Genomic DNA, 13,623 nt, shown 5'->3' with positions numbered 1-13,623 from the left:
TGGCTGCAGCATGGATACTTGGCTTGGGCCTGGTGGCTGCAGTGGGGTGATAGTTCTGTGATTGCTTGGAAAATGTGACCCTTGAGTTTGACTGCGTTTTTGCAAGGATGAGGTGCAACCTAATGCAAAAGCCGGACCTGTTGTATTAATTTACATGGGCTGAAGGTGTTAATGTGACCCAGTCCCACTCCAACATTAAACTATGTTAAACAAGATCTGTGGTTTGTGATCCAGAGACCTCAGCCTGCAAAGCCCCAGGGCAAACACCCTGGCAAACATCCCTGTAATCTTGTATTAACAATACAGAAAAGATGGAAAACTAGCTGATGCAAGTGAAATGGAAAGTCATTGTAACAACGTCCCATGTTCCCTTTCCCTTTTAGAGGGGAAACCCCCTTGTCTGAAGTCTCTTTGGTGATATTAAAGATAGTACCAACAGGCCTTTTGGGAACAATGAGAAGTGAGTTGAGCTGGACTGATTTCTGGTTCCACACCTCTGTTCACCAGGCATGAGTTTACCACCGTCCTTCAGTTGTTATATCTGTAGGATTAACTCAGTCTGTCTCCCCTTTGGGCCTTTCCCCATCAGTGTTTGTTGTGACAGGTGCTATGAAGCTTGAGAGACTTTCATTCACTTGTCACAGTTGAGATCACAATTAGGGAAGATGTGTACTTATCCCCATGGACCCTTTGTTGTCTAGGAGCTTTCCTCTAAATCATCCCAGCACTGGGCTGGGGCCAGGGCAGTTCCTAGCTCTTTGGAAGCTGATGCAGTAAATCAGCACCAGATCCATGGACAGTTCCCTGTGTCCAGTTTGCTGGCAGTGTCTTGGGAGCTACCAGAAGGCGCTCTGTCCCTCTGGGCATTGACTGGGGCACTTCCTCCAGCAGAAGACCCGTGGGATTGTAATTATTTGGCTTCTGGCCCCAGGCTCATTCCCTAGACTGAGCAGGCACTGGAGGCCAAGGGAGCAGTGTGTAATAATGCTAGACCCCCCTGCTGCTGGCACCACGCCACAACACACGCTGCACCAGCCTTTGCGGGAGGCACTGAGGTCAGGTTACATAATCAGGTGCACCCTTTGAGCCAGGGAGTCTGCACCCTGGAGCAAAGATGGGAAGATGGCAGCTTTGTATATGTTTGCGGCCATGCTTTGGGACCTGGCAGCAGTTGTGTTGCTGCAGCACTCAGCTCAGTTCCCCTGTTGTAAGCTCCATTTCAGGCTGCTGGGAAGGTAGCAAGGTGGCAGCCCTACATGCTGACTGTCCCACTGCTGCCCACCAGCTCAGTGTCAGCACTTTCCCCTTAACGACAAGCTGCTAGGAGTAGCTGGCCTGCACTAAGCATGACGGCTCCGGGCGCCAGATGATAAGGTGTTATACCAATAAAATAAAAACCAGCAGGATCTTATTAAAGGGAAAAAGGCAAAATACCACATTTATTGTGAATACAGAAAGAATCATAGTAAGCAGTTAGTTATAGCTATAACATTCCATTCAATCTCATATTTATTCACACATTCATTCATACAAACACACAGGTTCTGAATAGTTACCAGCCTTAGAGTTGCTCATGCCAAGCCACTGGCCAGGTGGACTGGACATGAGGAAGGAGCAAGGCCTTGTCAGATGCTCATCTGATGCTCCTGGAAGTTGGTTTGCAGAATCAGACCCCAAAGTTCTCACTTTTTAGAGTCTATTTTTATTGGAATTTCTTCCTATGCCAGTCTATGGGAATTGCTTCATCATTCTGTTGCTGAACCAATCAGCAGATAGCACATTCCTGACTGCTCCGTGCTGCTAGATGTTATCTTGTTCTTTGGTTCTCCCATTCTTGAGGCTGTTGGGTGGATTCCAGTCTGCCCTCTGGGGGTCCTCTGGTTATTTCCACTTGACGCCTTCTTCAGCCGATGGACACTGGATTCTTAGGCTGGCACCTCCCTGATCATTCAGTTATTATCCACACCAAGCATCCATCCACATACATCCTCTGTCTCTATTTTAATCACAATTGTTAATACAACAAAAGGGCGGGGAGTCTCTGGGTGCTGTTTCTGTTGTTAGAGTATTGCTTTGGGTTTCTCCCTAGTACCAAAAACCAAGAGACCTCTTAATTAGTAATACCCTGGAATTTAAACTATGGGGAATCAAACTCATTTGTGATTTTAATACAGAACTTCTTTAATATGATCCAACAAAGGCTCTGACCTCGCTTTCATGGGTGACGGCCAGTTGTGATGCCACACATCTTGTCTAGGCTGCGAATGCCATTGCAGTCTCAGCTCTTTCCAAAGCTGGAGGAGGCAGCAGGAGGCAGTAGAATTGTCTGCAGGGCCCATCCACTAGGTTAGTGAGCTAGTGGAAGAGGGGCCCTGTGCAGACAGAAGCATTGGAGGTGCTGCGTCTGTGCTTCTGGCTCCTTGCTACAGGGCATGAGGCCAGGGTCTCAATGTCTGTAAGTGGAGCGCAGCAGTCAGTGTCCCTGTCTCCTCGTTAGTCACCACACTGGGCTCATCATCTTTGAGTGATGGTCCCTGTTGTTTTCCACTGAGGGTAATGCACATGCGCCGTGTACCTGGAGCTTTTCAAGGTAGCGGTGTCCATCAGTCCATATATACACCCTTACATTGCCTCATGGTTTTGCCTAAGGCAATAAAGGGCGGGGTGGACCGACTGCATCTCCAGTTGCTTCTTACCGCCCCATGATCCAAGTCGGAGCTTCTGCTGTCTTCTCCTCCTGGGTGATGCATTTTCCAAACTTTTCAGAAAAACTATTTTTATTCTTGTTCATAGTTAGAATTTTCTTTTTTGCAGTAATTTTCTAGTTCCTAGAAGCTTGGTAAAATTAAGGACTTGGGTAGGGTGACCGTATTTCCCTATGCTGAATATGGGACAACTGGTAAAATTACTTGTATTCAAGCAAGTTCAACGGCAATCAAACGGAACTATGCAGTACAAAGTTCAAATTAACATCAAGTTGACTGAGCCCCTATTAAAAAATACTGTGTAGTTGGATTATTTTTATTTACTTATCTTTAAGGCTTTAGGGTTCACTCGGGGAGGGTCTCTCTCTCTCACACACACTCTCTCTCTCTCTCTCTCTCTCCTTTACCCCTCTCTCACATGGGTAGGGGGGTAACCAACCGACCTAGCAATACCTTAGTCACATCTGCCTGGCATACTCTGCCCTCCGTGCCTGGATGGGCCCCCGGGATGGACCCGCCTCTCCTGGTACCTGGCATTGCATCTTCCCAAGGCAACACATCGGGGGCATGCAGTCACATTCCCCCCCCCCCCCCCCCGAATAGGGCCAGTAACAGCCTTTCGGCACTGTGGGGGAGAGAAGGAACGGGAGCTGCTTCCAGACGTGGGATGGAGGTGGGGAGTAGGATGACCTACCCCATGTCTTTGCAGAGCTTATCTCTTTCCTCCCCCTTAACCCCCCCCCCCCCCAATGTCGCTGTAATCAGCTTGTCCCTTCCTGCCCAGACAGTATCGAAAGGCAGCTAACATCTCCAGGCTGCTGATGTAACCCAGCTGCTTCTGGCTACAGCGTGGGCAGGAAGGGGTTAAGCCTTAAGGATGTGTTGTGCACCAGGGCCCAGGGAACCTGACTGCAGGGGCTTCAGTGAACCTGGCCAGAGAGGGGGCTCAGCAGGGGAGGGTGCCTAGGGGATGGAGCAGCCCTGTGTTCCCTAGGGGCAGGACCCAGGGTGAGGGGTGTGGGTGAAGAGTGTGCTAAGCCTCTGCCCCGGGAGTTGCTATGGAGCCTGCAGGGTTGGGGTGTGAACAGGCTGGAAATCGCTTCCCCTGCCTGCTACTCCAGAGCTTGGCTGAGGGATGGAGAGGTTTCCCCGTGCCAGCTCTGTGCGAGGCTTTGGTACATGCAGGGCTTGGTGGCTCCTGCCCAGCACCCCTGGGCTTTCTCAGGGTGCTGGCCCAGCCAGAGGCAGTGGGGGAAGAAAAGAGCCTGCTGGCCAGGCTGTCAATGAGCTGAGCGCTCCGACAAGGGGCTGGCTCCCCGTACAGTGCTGAGAGTGGGATGCGCCCTGCCGGGGGGATATGACAAAGCAGCAGGGCTAGGGAGGTTAAGAGGAAAAGCAGGGAGAGGACAGTGAGAGGGGGAGCATGTAAAGGGCTGATGGGTGGGCAGCAAAGGTGACACGTAACCAACTGCTGCCTGGTGCCTGCCCGCATTCACCAGCCGCTGCAGCAAGCAGCCAGTGCCGACTGGAAATGGGGCGAGGGGCGGGGTCCTGCTTGCTGAGAGCTGGCATGCAGTGGGGGGCTGCGCTGACTGACCAGCAGGGGGAGTGGCTGGCCCTGTGTGCTGCATCTTTTCCCCCGCTACCAGCTTCGCACACCCACCCCCATCGTTGGCACTGGATCCCCGCACTCACTGCCGGTGGGTGGGTGATGGTAAGCAGGGATCCAGCCAGTAGCAGGACTTGCTGATACTGATTTTTTTTTTTTTTGGGGGGGGGGGGGGGAAATACGGGACAATTTGCTTGTTTTTAAGAAAAAGTCAGGACACCTGCAGGAGGACTTAAATATGGGACTGTCCCTTTAAAAACAGGGCATCTTGTCATCCTAGACTTGGTACATGGCTTTGGCGGTTTCCTGCCAAACAATCTGCCCCCCCTTCCCCGCCCCCAACCACCCAGGTCTGGAAACTGGATTATGCCAAAGATGCTGGGATTCAGTCTGTGGTCCTTGCCTTGCTCATTTTCCATCAGCAATGAGTACTGCTTGGGGAAGCCCAACCCACATCCAGGAGCAGTATCTGCCTCTCCTTCCCTGCCCTTATGTGGGAAAGCTGAGCCTTCTGCCTTCAGGTCTCCGGGGGGCCACAATCAGATTCTGGCTGGGGAACTCCCCTGTACATCAGCCTGAACAATCTGAGTGCTCCCCGCTACTGTGGAGCCTCTGTCCGGCTCCACTGGTACCAGTGCTAGAGACCCCATGCCGGGACCTAGCCATGAGCCTCAGAAGTATGTGCATAAGCATGGCAGTAAGTCTTCCTCTGAATCAAAGAAAGACTCCGCACTGTCCACGAATTCCGGCTATGGAGAAGTGACATGTTCCAAGGCTCACAAGACTGACAAGAGGCTGCACCATTTCCCAGATCTGTACCATCTGCTGGACCCATGTGCTCCTCCTGCTTCAGCTCCACCAGTGCCCCATGAATCATCGGTTCTGAGACAAACCCCTTTACCAGTCCCAGTTCCATCCATAGACCAGGTACCATTAACTCCGGGGAGACTTGAAAGTGCTCCTGGGCCTCATGATCTGTTCACCCTGGAAAGAGTGAGGTCTCCGAGTGTTCTGGTGCACTCACCTGTTCAGAGAGCCCCATCTCCTGCATTAGATCTACCACCTGCTGGCCTTATCCTGTTGGCACCACCGTTTGTACAAGACTCCAGTTCCTCCAAGTCTGAGGATTCGGATGTTCAGCATGGTCCCTCACTTCCATTCCAGAGACATGACTATTGGAGGGTGCTGGTGGCACCATGGTAGTTCCCTCCTTTCATAGCTCAGGAGCCACTGGTACCCGGCTCACTGGGCACCAACACAATAGCAGCAGGATCAACCAGGTTGGCTATATTGGAGCTCATGGCATCAATATTCACCTTTGGAACCATCCAGTTCAGCATGGGAGGATGCTTCTATTTCACCTCCCTACCCTTTGAGTAGGCATTCAGAACCTGGGCTAGACGATGCACCAATGAGTCCGTTACTGATTGACTCCGGAGAGATTCCCTTCGCCATCCCCGGATGCCAGATGCCTATCATCCATTTCAAGAGCTACTACAGAGGATAGCTAGTGCTCTTGAGATCACACTAGAAGAGGTGCAGGACAGTCAGTAAGAGTTATGAGACATTCTGCATGCATCGGTACCGGGAAGGGTGGCCTTCCAGATCAATTATACCATTATTTAACTGGCATGCACGGTGTGGCATATCCTGGCCACATGCACCCCCACTCCAAAGGAGGCTGAGAAAAGATACTATTTCCACCCCCCAAGGGATCTGAGTTTTTGTTTTCACACTCTCCACCTAGCTCCTTGGTGATCCAGGCCACGTCGGAGCGGGACAAGCAGCAACACTCATGCTCTACCCCTGCAGACAGGAGGACAAGAGACTGGCCCTTATGGGTCGAAAGGTTGTCTCAGCAGGACTACAGTTCTGGATTTCTGACTGCTTGGCACTGATGGCCAAATATGACTTCATGAACTATGGACGGAGGGCGGAGTTTGCAGATAAGTTACCTCAGTAGGATCGTTCCCGATTCCAAGCAGTGTTACAGTAAGGCAAGTTGGTCACCAGATCCATACTTCAGGCTGCAACTGATTCAGCGGACACGTCCTCATGAGTACTGGCAACTGGAATTGTCATGAGGAGGGAATCCTGGTTACATTCCTCCGGTTTCCCTAGAGAGGTACAGAATACAACTGAGGACCTCCCCTTTGACAAATCACACCTCTTCAACCAGAAGATGGATGATTCCTTACACTCACTGAAAGACACTGGTGCCACCGTACAGTCCTTAAGCATACATACACTGGCACCAAAGAAAAAATGTTATTGCCTGCCACCTACACAGCACTACAGAACCCCCCCACTTCTCCCACCTACGAACCTCATGAGAAATGTCCTAAGGCCCGCAGAACCTGTCTGCCTGTTCTGACAACGCAGACCTCTGCACAACACACTCGGTCATTGCGAAAGAGATATTTCTGAGTGCAACTAGAGAGCCATCAACAACTCTGTACACCAATGCTCTTGCCAACCACCCCTTTTGGGGGTCATCTCCAATTCCGCCTGCAAGTAGAGCGATAACAATGGACCAGGGATTCCTGGATGTCATTTGACGTGGCTATACCATCAAGTTCATGATGATGCCTCCTCCACATCCCCCGCCTCAGTCCCTTCTCAGGAATCACTCTCATGATAGCATTCTTACCCTAGAGATGGACTCCCTCCTGTGGAGAGGAGCAGTGGAGCCAGTCCCTATACCCCTCCATGGCACAGGGTTCTGCTCCCAACTATTTCCTGGTACCCAGAAAGAACAGGGGATGGAGACCAATCTTGGGTCTCCAACACCTCAACCGTTCCATTCACAAGCCAAAATTCCACATGGTCACACTTGCAGCCATCATTCCCCCAGTAGAAAAAGGCTTTTGATAAGCAGGATGGCTACTTCCATATCGACATATATGCGACTCACAGACAGTTCCTGAGGTTCAAGGTGGGGCCTCGACACTTCCAATACAGGGTACTCCTTGTGACATAGTGAGGATTTTCTCTTGCTATGTTGTATGTGAGCCTATGTGAGTCTTACTGTTTTGTATGAATGCTGTGTGTGCCTCAGTTTCCCTGTGTATTGCACCAATGTCTAGGTGGTGGGAATAAGGGTGTGTGACTTTTTGCGGGGGCTGCTCCAGCTGCCTGCATGGATGCCATGGCTGCCCCTTCGTAATCAGAGACCCAGGAGAGGGATGGGACCAAGTAACTTTTGGCCCAGGAAGCAACCTAAGGCCAGAGGAGGAGCAACAGGCAGGGCAGGGGCCAGGCAGCTGGAAGTGAGTCAGTCTCGACTGGCTTGGGGCACAGGGGGAGGGCCAGAGCCCTGAGTCTGGGCTCCCCTCCCCCAAGATGGACTTGGCTGAAAGTCACTGATTTCTGTGCTAACAAGTTCTGTCATACGCTATGTTCCTGTTGACTAATAAACCTTTTGTTTTTCCGGCTGTCTGAGAGTCACATCTGACTGCAGAGTTGGCTTGCAGGGCCCTCTGGCTTCCCAGGGAGCCCCGCCTAGGCGGACTCGCTGCGGGAGGCGCACGGTCTGGAAAGGGATGCTAAATGCTCCGAGGTCAGACCCAGGAAGGTGGAAGCTTTGTAAGCTTCTTGCACTGGAGACAGTATGCTCAGGGAGAGGAGGCATGCTCCCCCAGAGTCCTGACTGGCTTCATATGGAGTAGTTCCAGAGCATCTCCCCGCTGACTCCGTGACACTCCTGTTTGGACTTACCACTGCCCCACAAGTTTTCACAAAGATTTTCTCTGTGGTAGCAGCTCATCTACCTCATCAAGACTGACATCAAGGAGTTCTTGTCGTCCCCTACCTGGTCGACTGACTGCTGGCAGTGCAGTCCAAAGAGGAAGCTCGAAAATTGATGTCCCAGCTTCTTCTACTCCTCTCCTCTCTAGGAGTGAGTGTCAATGTTGAAAAAGCAACTTTGCAGTCTACATGGTCCCTGGAATTCATAGGAGCATGCATGAATGTGGCCTCCATGTGCTTATCTGCTAAGGGACAGGTTCCAGAGCCTACTGGATCAGATTTCCCTAGTGACTAACAACCTTCAGTCTCAGCCAGGACCTGCCTTTCCCACCTAGGGCACATTGCGGTATGCACATACATCATGCCCTTTGCTCGTCTGTGCCTTCGCTGTCTACAAGTATGGCTGCAGAGTGTACTCCCCTATGCACCAAATCATGGACATCATACTCAACTTTCCACTGGAGGTCACCTTTTCACTTCGATGGTGGACAGACCCACTACAAGTCTGCTCTGGGATGCCCTTCCTTCCATCCTCACAAACTGGGGTGTTCAGATGGGAGATCACATGACACAAGACACTTGGACCATGCGAGAGACCAGGATGCACATAAACATACTGGAACTTTGGGTGGTGCGCGAAGTATGCCATGTGTTCTCACCAGCTAACTGTTGTCCAACATGACGAGGACATGATGATAACACCACCACAGTATACGACATAAACAAGGGGGCACGAGATCCCCAATGCTGTGTACATAAATGGTACGCCTATGGAAATGGTGTATTGCACACCATATCCTTTTTTTGGCAGCCTACCTGCCTGGCACCCAGAATGTGACTGCTGATGTTCTCAGCAGAAACTTTTGCAACCAGCCATGAATGGGAGTTGCACGACATGGTAATTGCAGACATCTTTGGGGGACGCCAATCAGGGACCTCTTTGCATCCCACACCAACAGCAAGTGAACCCAATATTCCTCAAGAAGGCGACTTGGTGTCTACTCACTGGGCGACACTCCAGTCGTTGATTGGTCAGACCAGCTGAACTATGCCATTTCCCCCTTCCCACTCTTACTTTGTATCCTCCACAAACTCCAGCAGGAGAGCGTGACGGGTCATTCTGATTGCTCCGTTGTGGCCCTGTCAATTTTGGTTTCCCCTTCTCCGCATGTCGAAACGTCCTCCACTCCTGGTCCAGGCGTTTATGGAACTGCTAACACAATACAATGGCAGACTCAGGCACGCCAATCCGCGGACTTCCACCTGACAGCTTGGTTTTTGGATGGACACCTCCGTTAATATGAGAATGCTCGTTGCCAGTATAAAACTTCCTTCCCAGAAGCCAGAAGGACTCTATGAGTTACTGCTATCAGGCTAAACGGGCACATTTCACTTCCAGGGTACAAGAACAAGGCCTTGCCCCCGAAGCTGTGGGCATCCCGGTGCTCGTAGACTATTTCCTCTATTTAAAGACATTGGGGCTTGCTCTCAATTCCAGCAGGGTGCGTGCAGCAGCCATTAGCGCCTAGTTATTAGCGCCTAGTGCCATTAATTAGCCATTAGTGGAGGGGCATTTGATATTTACCTATCCCTTGACTGCCCCATCTGGAAGGGCCTTTTATGTAAATACCTGCCCAGTCAGCCTATTGCTCCCTAGTGGGACCTCAACCTGTTAATGAACACTCCTTTCAAACCTCTGGCCTCCTGCTTTCTATCTCACCTCTCCATGAAGGTCGCTTTCCTTGTCTCCATTGCTTTAGCAAGGAGGGTGGTGACCTGAGGGCTATGGTGGCCACATTCCATAAGGACAAGGTCTCCCTGCGCTTGCATCTGAAGTTCCTACCAAAAGTGGTTTCCCGTTTCCACCTAAACCAACCCATACACCTGCCCGTTTTCTTCCCCAAACTGCATGCCTCCAGTGTAGAACGACTCCATTCTCTTGATGTTCGTAGGGCCCTGGCCATTTACCTGCGAAGGACAAAGCCATTCCAGAAGTCTCTTAGACTATTTGTTGCCATAGCATAGAGAATTAAAGAGCAGGCTGTCTCCCCCCCAGAGACTCTTGAAGTGGTGCATTACGCTCTATCAATTTTCGGGACGGTCCACAGCGGGTGGGATAGGGGCCCATTCCACGAGAGCTGCTGCCGCACTCCATGACATTCCCCTCACAGATACATGTAAGGCAGCCACATGGAGTTCGGTTCCCACGTTTTCTTCTCACTATGATCTAGTGCATGATTCTGTGACGGACGCCTTGTTCGGCATGGCGGCCCTCCGTTCCACAGTTTCGTCTTCTACCTCACACCCTCCTACCTACGTACTGCTCGTTAGTCCCTCTCCGTGGAATACGATAGGGACCAACGCCTGAAGAAGGGGAGGTTACTTACCTGTAACTGGAGGTTCTTCAAGATGTGTGGTCCCTACTTGTACTCCAGACCCACCCTCCTTCCCCTCTGCTGTGGATCTGTGGATCTGCAGTGGAGAAGGAACTGGAGATGTGGTCGGTTTGCCCCACCCTTCAGGCAAACCCACGGGACAACGCAAGAGGTATGTGCAGTCCGACGGATGCTATTATTTTGGAAAGCTCCGGCTACGGGTGCCCAGCGCATGCACGTTGCCCTCAGTGGAATACAGACAGGAACCACCCATCTTGAAGAACCTCCAGTTATAGGTAAGTAACTGCCCCTTCTAGCTGCTGAACACCTGCTGCTCCCCAGGCTGTTCACTGGGCCCTGGTAGTTTAGCACCTTGCACTGCCCTGGCCTCTGCTAAAGTCAGTGTGCAGCAGGGTCTAGAGCCAGCAACAGACCTGGGGCTCTGCCACCTGTGCACAGGGGCAGGGCTGCCCCCAGTGGGTACCAAGGGATCTGATTCCTTGTCTGCAGTTACTCTCTTTCCTCCAGCCAGCGCTTAATCGGATCCTTCCAAAGAGCCCACAGCCATTTCTGTCTGAGCAGGGAGTGTTTTTATCTAGTGTACTGGGGTGATGTGGCCAGTCCTACACAGGCCCTCCTGCCTGGCTCCCTGGCCTATGGGTTGCATGAGGAGCTGCCCCAGCTGTTGGCTCCTGGAACTGAGAGCTCCGCTGCTGGCAGCGCCCTGACCAAGGGGGGCAAGCGCCTGGCAGGACAAGCTAGGCTGTCGGTTGCTTTGGGGTTTTGGAAGCACTGGCCTCAATGCCAGGGCAAACCTCTGCTGTCACGGAGTCCTCACCCCGCAGAAGTCTGGTCCCAGTGCCCGGTATGGTACTGGTGGGAGGGTCAGCCCTGGCTAATGACCTGCAGTGCAGGACTCCAGGTTATCACAGCTCTTCCCTGGAGTCTAGGAAGCAGCTGGCTGCTGCAATTCAATTCCCAGTGCCCTGCCCTTGCTCTCCATGGGGAATAGAGGCCTGACCTTGTGTGTGTGTTTGCAGGGCCAAGCGGGCGACAGCTGTGCTCCTGGCGGACCCCTGCTTCCAGCTCCGCTCCATCCAGTACCTGCTGGGCCATGCAGAGCCATCAGCTCTGGCAGCCATGCCTCCCTCTGCAGACAAGAGACATTTCTCCCTGCACACCTGTAAGTATCTGCACTGCACCAGGCGAGGGCCATGGGGGTGTCCCCTTGGGGCATCTGGCTGGGCCAGCTTTGGGAACTGGAGCTCTGTCCTCCTCAGAGGCAGGCTGGCCCCTGGGGTCATGCTCTGGGGTGGGGGGTGGGCCTCCCCTTTCCCCCACCCTGGGGAACAACACGGGGTTGGTTTTTACAGCTTGGTCTTCAACCCATTTGTGTAAGAGACTCAACTTGGCAGGGAGAGATTCCCGCGGCAGCCTGTAGCCAGCAGGGGATGGGCCACGAAGGACACTGCTCCTCCACGGGCTGAGTGACTCCCCTTGGGTACTGCAGGGGGCCGGAGCCGGTTGCACCCTGCACACACCTCAGGGCAGGACAGTGAGCCAAGGCAGAGCTCGGTGCCAGGGAGCGATGTGGGTGCACCCAGGCCCTGGCACAGAGCTTCCCCTCAAAGTCTGCTTTTCCCAGGCACCTTCCGGCAAGAGAGGAAAGAGAAAGTCTTTGCCAGCTGCCCTGTCCTACCCCAGGATCCAGGCCCACCCCCCGGCCATGCCCACAGCCCCTCCAGCCTTCTCTCAGTGCCAAGGGAATGAAGCAAAATGAAGGAATGGCAGAGAAGGGGCAGCTCCCAGGGCACTAAAAACACGTCTCAACAGTGCCCATGGGTCCCTGGCAGGGTGGAGGTGTCATGCAGTCACAGGGCCTGGTCTGTGCCCCCCAGCTTGTCACCAGTCTCCTGGGAGTGCTCCCTCTGGTGTGCCAGGCCCCAAGGCCCCACATAATTCCAGTGGGACAGGCCCATGACCTCCATCCCTGGGCCATCAGCACCAATGATCGCTGGTTCTCTGGGTGGCTCCCTGCAGCGAGTCCAGCCCAACCAGACCCCTGCCGGAGGCTTGTACTGTCCCCTCCAGGGTGCAGTGCTCTAGAGTATCTGCAACGACACCAGGAATCTGTTCCTAGCCAGGGAACCATTTACTAGTCATCTGGCTACAGAATCGGGGAGTCTGAGGGGAGCCCAGGGAACTGATTGGTAATGTCCAGCCCAAGTTCCGTCTGGGTAGCCAGGGCCCACCATGCTGTAGTGAACCCCATGGTTCAGGCTGTGTCTCTGTCCGACTCCTTGATCAGTTCCCATGCAAGACCCCGACTCCTTCCAGCAGCCAGCTCCTATACCCGCACCTCACGCTTCCCAGCCTTTGTGCTCGGGCTGGGGCCTGAGGGCGGGGAATCCAGCTCCCTCCGGGCTGCTGGTCAATAGGTGTCCATGTCCTGGGGACTGGCTTTGCCGTTTGTCTTCTCATATGTGCCCTTGATACAGGGTCAGCCTTGGGCCAGTTTTTTCCAAGTGACACATCCCAGCTCAGACAGCTAAGTGCCATTCATACTATTCCTTCAGCCTGCCCCGAGAGCGAACAGTCCCCTCCCCTATCCCACACCCACACTGAGCAGACTTGCAAAATAAGAGGGAAACTGAGGCACACATAGGCTTCATAAAAATATGACAGAAAATCCCCCTTAGTCATAAGAGGCACTGGGCAGTCATAGCGCCCTCTGGCTGGAGTTCCATGTGACCTAGCTGAGGATGGCTCAGAGCCCAGGTGCTGCAGTGCCCATTGGGGAAGGGCAGGGCTGGGCTGCCCCCTTTGCTCCCGGCAGTAAGGCTGTACCACAACACTGTGCTGCAAAGAGGAGAGGCGGGGTGTGCCTTGAAGTGGCTGGAGTCCCCACTCTGCCAGCACAGAGCTGTTCTGAGCACCTGCCCTGCCCGGACTGCTGGTCCCTCTGGGCAGGCACACACCTTGGGAGCGGGCAGTAGGCTGGAGCGTCCCACCTCTGCTGAGACAAGAGACCCTGCTCCAGGAGAAAGGGTCTGGCCCTGCTGCAAGAGCGGAGACCAGCTGGCCGGCCTGGGGTTGGATCTGTTGGTCTTCAGGATGCCGGTGTTGCTGCTCTCTGCCACAGCTGGCTGAGCACTGCTCTTGTTACAGTTGTGAATCCACAGTTGTC

At 53.2% G+C, this 13,623-nt stretch overlaps 1 protein-coding gene across 8 annotated transcripts in view; it reads left to right on the top strand.

Annotated features, from left to right (window-relative positions):
- The window catches only part of RNF123 (ring finger protein 123), a 160,560-nt gene that overhangs the window by 139,075 nt on the left and 7,862 nt on the right, over window positions 1-13,623 (top strand). For all 8 annotated transcript variants that reach the window (XM_048856501.2, XM_048856502.2, XM_048856503.2 and 5 more), the window contains one exon: window positions 11,477-11,619. In XM_048856501.2, coding sequence (XP_048712458.1) covers window positions 11,477-11,619 — 143 coding nt within the window. The remainder of the gene's footprint in view (window positions 1-11,476; window positions 11,620-13,623) is intronic.

Source organism: Caretta caretta, chromosome 7 (genome assembly GCF_965140235.1).
Source record: "Caretta caretta isolate rCarCar2 chromosome 7, rCarCar1.hap1, whole genome shotgun sequence".
NCBI lineage: Eukaryota > Metazoa > Chordata > Testudines > Cheloniidae > Caretta > Caretta caretta.
The sequence above is the reverse complement of the archived record's forward strand: the minus strand, read 5'-3'. Positions and strand labels throughout refer to the sequence as shown.